This window comes from Belonocnema kinseyi, chromosome 7 (genome assembly GCF_010883055.1).
Source record: "Belonocnema kinseyi isolate 2016_QV_RU_SX_M_011 chromosome 7, B_treatae_v1, whole genome shotgun sequence".
Classification (NCBI taxonomy): Eukaryota; Metazoa; Arthropoda; class Insecta; order Hymenoptera; family Cynipidae; genus Belonocnema; species Belonocnema kinseyi.
This window is the reverse complement of record NC_046663.1, coordinates 70,088,141-70,096,169: the sequence shown is the minus strand read 5'-3', so window position 1 is coordinate 70,096,169 and position 8,029 is coordinate 70,088,141. Positions and strand designations below refer to the sequence as shown.

Here is an 8,029-nt window from a genome sequence, read left to right as displayed (position 1 = left end):
TCGATCAAATCCAAATCTATTTTCCCAAAATGGCCCAGTACCAAAGTGGTGAAGCAACACTGCGTAAGCAAACACGACGACTGCATAGAGTGGTGCCAATCTAGAACCAAAATAATTATTATAAATGTCCTCTTTTAGAGAATTTTAAGAATTTAAGGCATTTTGAACTAAACATCTCCTAAATGGGTACGTTAAATATTTCGAAGTGTCTCGTCGTCCCGGAATTCGGGACGACTAGCCTATTTTCACCATTTGGCTAGTCGTCCCGAAAATCATGTATTTTTAAATTTTACTCTTCCTAGAAAAAATTCAGAAATGAATAAAACTAAAAGTTAGGTTATGTTTTAGAAAATGTAGTCCTTTAAGCTCTAACTCAACCAACTTAATTTATATATTTGCTCTGTGTCACCGTAGTCTCAAGTTCGTTCGAAACCTCCCTATGATTTCGGCGTGCTTGGATTGGATCTTACTTTTATCATTTGAAGCTTCACAAAACTATGAAAATTTTTTCTTTTTCTTTATTTCAGTTACTAATACAAATTCAACAAAAGTCTTAGTTTTTTTTGGTGAAAATAAGGAATATCTTGGTAATAAGTTTAGAATTTTTTGAAATAGGACTTGCTACTAGAAATAATTTAAGTCACACCCATAAACCTTTCCAATATCTGATAAGGGGAAAGGCGGCCTTGTATCTGATCACAAAAATAATTTAAGGCACATCCCCTACCCCCTTTCCAATGCCCCAAGAGGGGCGGCAAGGCTGGTCACAGAAATAATGTGAGATTACACCCCTGTCCCTTTTACAACGCCCCGTGGGGGCGAGAAGGCCCCCCTGTGACTGTTAACAGAAATAATGAAAGATCATATCCCTGTCCCTTTTCACTATATTTTATCAACTATAATTGCACACTTAGCATTTTTTCAGAAAAATTGGCAAAATGGTGAAAATGGACTAATTGTCCCGAATTTCAGTATGACTAACATTTTTGGTAATTTTTGTATAGTTAATAGGATAAATTTCATAAAATGCATCCTTTTCGGGACGACTAGCCAAATGGTAAAAACAGGCTAGTCGTCCCGAATTTCGGGACGACTACGCAGCCTAAATATTTACTTATTTTATAACACTAGCTGGTGTTAAGCTGCAAAACTACGATTTTCTTCGCATTTCATCCAAATTTCCAAATCTAAACAATTTTCCAACATCCTTTGACAATTGAACTCGTTTTGAACGTAAGTTTAGCAAACAAAGTAATTTCAAAAATAAAAATAAACTTAAACAAAACATATCAGAGGGGAGAGGTGGGCTAAATATAAAGCAACCATGATTATCGAGAACACAAACAAGTTTTATTTCCTGGCATAAAAAACCTCCACTTAGTGAGTGGAGGAAAAAGCCCTATACAATTCTAATTAAAGCTACGAGAGCTCACCAGCAGATGCTCATACATTGCACACAATAAATCGCACGACAAAGTGAACATAAAGTTAATCCGGCCAGAAAGACATGGATGAAGAGATCAGCTCTCACCATAGTCACATGAAGATTGAGGTCTCACAATAATCACTGAACCAGAAATGGAACAGCCACCTCACAATAATCCACTAAGAAAGGAACATCACAGTAACATCACAGTAATCCACTAGGAATGGAATAACTACAACACAATAATCCACTAGGAATCGAACAGACACCCGCAAAATTGTGAATAACTGTAATGCAGTTATCTTGAAACTGAACACACAAAAAACGACCGCTCACGACGATCGCTCAAACACGTCTGATCAGAGTCTGAAGGTAATATCAAAATTCTGACCCTGCCGTAATTGTTCTAGTCGACCGCGTATGTATACAAACCGAAATTTTACAATCATACGTGCTCGAACAAGGGGCCTGCCGCTAGTATCATATATTCCATCCGCTCGATCAGAAAGAAAAACAGTCTTTGTGAGATTATTACAAGAAATAAATCGAAGGTTTATTAAATTCATGTGACCTACATTAATCTGATCGAACACGTTTCATTTATCAAGTGATTATAAATGTTAATCCGCAATTTTCAAAGGTCAAAATTTAAAAAAAATTTTATTTGGAAAAGGGTTTGAGGGCCAGTGGAGAGCCCCAATCTAATGACTGTTGATTGGAATACTTTATTTTTCTGCTTTAAGCTAAACAGTATTTTTATCTTTATAAAACTTCACTTTTTAATACATTCTTTCCACGCAAAGTCTCATGCTTTTATATGAAAACTTTTATGTTCAACTTAAAAATAATTTATCGTCATAATTATAAAACTAGAAAAGGAAATAAATAAAAATTTGCCTGAGAAAGGACGAAGCCTCGGGGAATCAGACTGATAAAAAAGCTTTCTGTGCTATAGCCTACCAAACGAAATTTCTGCATTTTCAGGAAGTTTGAAGAAAAAACAATAAATCAAGGTAGCCAATTTGATTTTGTAACGCACATCTTTAAACTATACACATTACTTTGATATATAAAATATATTTGTGATGAACATCTACATTTCAAGAAAGATTTTTATGCCCTTGCATAGAAATCCAAAAAAATGAAATTTCAACATTTAAAATTTTTTTTCCCATTGATAACAAAAAAAGCAATTCTATACGATAGCAAATATAATTTCCCAATACACGCCTGCATATCAAGTCCTTCAATTTGAGCCTTCCCAGAAAAAATCGGAATATTACAAGAAGTTTTCAACATGTGTTGGTGTAAAACGAAATTTGTTCATAATTCTTATTTTTCAACTACTGAGATCAACAAATTTCACTATACCATACAGCATCTTATTTTCAATGTACAGCTACAATATCAAAGTCATCAATTTGAGATGTACCGGAAAACCGATTAGAAAAGCATCCAGCATAGTACAATAAAAACGAAATTTCCACATTGACCTTATTTTCCAAGCTTTAACAACAACAGCAAAATCATTAAGGGATAAACTTCTGAAAAGTGCATACCTCTGATTAATTCGAAACTTTGTATGCCGATGTATTTTGGTGCGCTGATTACTAAAATGATAGTAAAATTATCCGCAAATTTGAATTTTAAGGTAAATACAACAATTAAATATACATATTTCATGTCTTATCCGCTTATTTCAGTCAATAATAAAAATTTACAAAAAGCTTTAAATAAAAGTTGTAGATCTGTTAAAAATACACATTTTCTGATAAATACGTTTTTATTCAAAAAAGAATTAACCAAACTTATTTCTACGAATGGTCACATAGGTGCCTTTTCCTCCACATGCTTTGAAGAGTGTAGAGATGTGACCAACATTATTTCTGTGACCAGTGACAGGGGTACTCTTCCACTCCCACGAAACGTTGGAAAGGGGTAAGGGTTTGACCAATATTATTTCTGTGACCAGTCACAGAAGGGATTTCACCATAAAAATAAAATTTTCGGCTATTCGACCAGAATGCTGGATGAGTAGCCCAGTTGACTCGGAACGGCTATTCGTTTAGAATTCCAGAGAAATAGCCTACCCACAGATAACGGCTATTCGTCCAGAAATTTTGCAGGAGTAGAATATTTACTTTGATTTAAATGATCATTGTGTATACAGATCCGATATTTTTTGCCGGACATGAACTTTTTAATCCGGCCAATTTCAACATCAAGGAACCTTCTTTTCTGGCAAAATCTTTTTCTACTTTAACTAAATTTTACTATTTTATTACAAAATCAGGAACATTAATTTGTAAGTGCATAAAAAATTTGCATACAATCAAGAGCAACAAAACACACTAATAATGGCAGAACGAAAATTGTAGCTCAGGTAGCAGTGTTTAAAAACTGTAAAAACCTTTAAAAAATAAGTTTTAGCGACTGGTCACGGAAGAGGGACTGGTCACATCTCAAACCCCTTTTCCGGCTCCCCCTTTAAAAATATACGTTTTATCGACTGTTCAAAGAAGAGTGATTTGTCCAATCTCGAACCCATTTTCGAGTTACCCCTTTAAAAAAATGAGTTTTAGCGAATGGTCAAATAGAATGATTTGTCACATCTTGAACCCCTTTTCCAGCTCCCTCTTGAAAGAAATACGATATAGCAATCGGTCCCGGAAGTGATTGATCACATCTTGAACCAATTTTCCAGTTCCCCCTATAAAAAAATACTTTATTTTATCACAAAATTAGGAATATTAATTTATAAATGTATACAGAAATCACATAATTCTTTATTTTGTTAAAGCTATTCATTTGAATAACAATATCGTCATTTTTGTCGAAGTTGTAAAAAAAATTAAGTTTCGTTCCCTACATTTGGTATTATTGCTTGGTCCCGAGCGTGCAGACATCTTGCTTCGAAGCTTTCGGAGTTACTGACAGTGAAGATAACCTCAACTGCCTAAAGATTTCAACCCATTTTATGAAATGATTTGACATGTTGTTTTGAGATAAAGTAAGTATTTTTTCGCTGAGAATTTCTGGACGAATAGCCATCTGGACATATTCTTACATATAACTTTTTAAAATAAAAAACCTCTACCTACCTCACAAATCGATTTATAATCAAAAACGGCACATTTAATCGTTTTGACTTTTCGAGATATTCTAATAATTGATAAGACAATACAAGCCCTCCGATTCCAAGAAATCCATCCACTATAATAGATCCATTGTGAAACATAATCCCCAGGGGCTCAGTAATAGTCTAAAGGAATTTAACATTGCATAATTTAGGGACCGTTAAAAAACTGATTCACAGTGATTGTTTGATTAAGGGGTAACAGATTTGATGGCAGCTTGTGACGTTATTGGGGAGCGGGGAACGGAAAATGTGACCTCACACATGGAAAATATAAATCTGAATAATCTTTTTTCGAAATATAAAAAAGTGAATTAGTGATTTTATTTTAAAAGTAAATCATCTGAATGTAGGCTTCACAATCTTTCTCATATTTTCTCCCTTTTTAAAATAATTCGTTGTTTTTAGTTAAAAATTAATTTTCTCAACTAAAAGTTTGACTAAACCATTTTTTCTAGAAATATTATCGTTTGTAGTTGACTTCTGGGTTGAAAGTTAATTAATTTCGTTAGAAATTCATTCTTTTTGGTTGCGAATTCATTTTGTTGACTGAAAATTTAACTACTGCATGTTTGTTGAAAGTTGCTCGACTTTAGATGAAAATTCCACCAATTGCTTGAAATATAATGTATTTTGTAAATAAAAATCGTCTTTTTGGTATACAGTTTAATCTTCTTGTTGAAAATTCAACTACTTGGTCAAATTTGGAATAACTTTGTTAAAAATGAATTGTATTACTTTATCTATCCAGTTCATCACTATCCCTCTATTCGTTGTAAAATTAAACTATTTTCTTAAAAATGCATTTTTTGTTTAATATCAATTTTATGACCAACAAATTTAATTGTTCCATTTTTTGTTGAAAACGTATTGTTTTTTGTTTAAAATTCAACTATGTATTTGATTAAAAAACTATTTTTGTGGAAAATTCATATTTTCAGGTTAAAAGTTGAACTATTTTGTTGAAAATTCGTGTTTTTGGCCTATAAATGCGACTGTTTTTGAAAATTTATCATTCTGGGTTGAAAATCGTATTATTTAGGTAGATAATATGAAATTTGGATAAATATAATTTTCTCTCTTAAATAAACAATCTTTCTTGGTTGAAAATTAATCTCTGCTGGGAGAAATTTGATCCTTTTCGGTTTCAAGTGCAACTATTTGATTAAAAATTAATCTTTTCTGGTTGAAGATTCAAGTTTTTTCGAGATTCATCTTATTTTTTAAATTCGAGTCTTTTTAATTGAAAATTAAATTTTTTTGGTAAAAATATCAACTACTTTTACACTTTTCGTTGAGAATCTCTCGTTTTCCAGTTAAATTGGATTTTTTTTACTGAAAGTTAAAATATTTTTTTGGTTCAAACTATTATATTTTCCACTGAGAATTATTCTTTTTAATTGAAAATGTAACTACTTGGTTGAAAATTCATACCTTTCTCTTGCGAATTCGGCTATTTGGTTCTAAATGCAACAGTCTGGTTGATAATTTTTTTTTAATTCAAACAGTTGGTTGAAAGTTCATCTTTTAAGGTTCAAAATTCAACTATGTGGTTTAAGATCCAATTGTTTTATTTTAAAGACAAACTTTGTGTCGTAAATTATTGTTTTGTTTGTATTTGTGACGTCACCCTGGATGTTCAAGCTTTGTGTGATGATCTATGACGAAGAGAAGGGTGGGTGGTAAAAGTTTTCAAAATAGCATGAGGTAGTTTTTAAACAGCCCTTTATCATTACTTTTCATTGAATAATATCAATTATAATTATAGCTCAAACAAAACGAAAACACTTTAAAAACTGCAAAAAACAATATTTTTTTCCCTAAGAAAATATATCGTCCGTACTATTGCGCAATAACACTTTATTCATTCAATGCTAATTTTTCCCACGCAAGTAATCTGCAAGAAAAATAACCTACACACAGCATCAGTACATTTATTTAAAAGCTTTAGAAATCATCAAAAGAAAATTTTAGAAAATAATTTTAGTTTAAGAACTTGAAATTATTTTACGAAAATTCAGTTAAGACTCCCCATGATTGTCTATTAATAAAATTGGAATATTTATATTTAAAAATTAAAAATATATTAAAGCTATCAAGATATTGAATATTCCTGTAATATGTTGAGAAAAAAATCTCGTAATTATTGCTATTCACTCAAATTTAGTATAAATTCGTTAAGTAATAAACTATAATATAGATTTAAATTAGAAGTACTAAGTAGATTGAACATATTTTATTATAATTAATAAATTCATAACTCATACTCACCCATTCAAAAAATCGTGAATTTACATCCGAAGTGTGTACGGTTTGAATCTGCCTATGACCCGCGATCGCAACAGATGTAAAAATAATTCGAAGCATGTGTAAACAATCAAGTCCACGATGTCGATATGTCACTCTGAAAATATTATTTAAACTTCTGCGGGCGGAAAAGCAAAATAATAATTCCTTTGTTATTGATTGCTTTCCTAGTGCCTTAGATTCAGCGTCATATATAGTGCTAACTATTACAAGAGTGATTATTGAAATTAAGACAATACTGTAAATTAAATAATAAATTTAAACATTTTATGATAAAATAATTAAATTTTTATTATTTCGAATTTTGAATTACCAGTAAGCTATAGCGTAATTAGAAATTTCTGTAGCTTCGTGAGCAGCTTGGCAGAGGTCTTTTTGAATTGATGCTTGCACTTCAACATTGTATTGTTTGCTAAATTTTTCTAAGGGTTCTTTTAAGGCTGTTGTAATATCTTCGAGGTGGCAACTTGCTGGGACACATAAGGCCATTTGCAAAAGATACCGCTGAAACCTTCGAAAATCGCCTTTTTCCTGATGAAAGTAAATTAAACCAGACGGATTATTAGGTTTCACAAAATGATTCAAATTATCTTTCATTTTCAATTTTCTTAATTGTTAAAAACTATTGCAGAATGTACGTAAAAGTTTAATTTTCTTTGTAATTTTCTGAGCATGTTCGACTTTTCTAGAATATTCTAGAATATCCTCGAATGGTTGACATTTTTCTAGAACATTCCAGAATTTTTCGTATTATTGTGGCAATCGGGAATATCCTAGGAATTTATTCACTTTTAAATATTCTTGGTTGTCTTAAAATGTATTCAAATGTATCAGAATGTTCTAGAATATCATAAAATTCTTGAATATTCTAGAATGTTTTTATATGATATGGGATAGTGCTTTAGAATTTAATAAATCATTCTAAATTTCTTGACTCTCTGCTATAGCCTACAATTTTCTATAATATTCTATAATTTTCCTGGAAGTTTCGATTATTTCAAAATATTTTTAACTCTTCTAGAATATTCTTAATCATAGCAGATTTTTTACATTCAATTGAAAATAACACAGGCCAACAATTCTCAGAACCAGAGACCAGACCTACTATACCCGAAGGTTTTTGCTGCGCTGAATCCGAATCTGACCTCAGAAAAATTCCA

General features: G+C 31.5%; 1 protein-coding gene across 1 annotated transcript in view; it reads right to left on the bottom strand.

The window, feature by feature from the left end:
* Positions 1–8,029, bottom strand: part of LOC117176493 — a 34,082-nt gene that overhangs the window by 1,492 nt on the left and 24,561 nt on the right. The window contains exons 5-8 of the mRNA XM_033366747.1: positions 7,183–7,400; positions 6,834–7,107; positions 4,528–4,688; positions 4,023–4,136 (exon numbers count right to left, since the gene is read on the bottom strand). Of these exons, the coding sequence (XP_033222638.1) occupies positions 4,023–4,136; positions 4,528–4,688; positions 6,834–7,107; positions 7,183–7,400 (767 nt within the window). The remainder of the gene's footprint in view (positions 1–4,022; positions 4,137–4,527; positions 4,689–6,833; positions 7,108–7,182; positions 7,401–8,029) is intronic.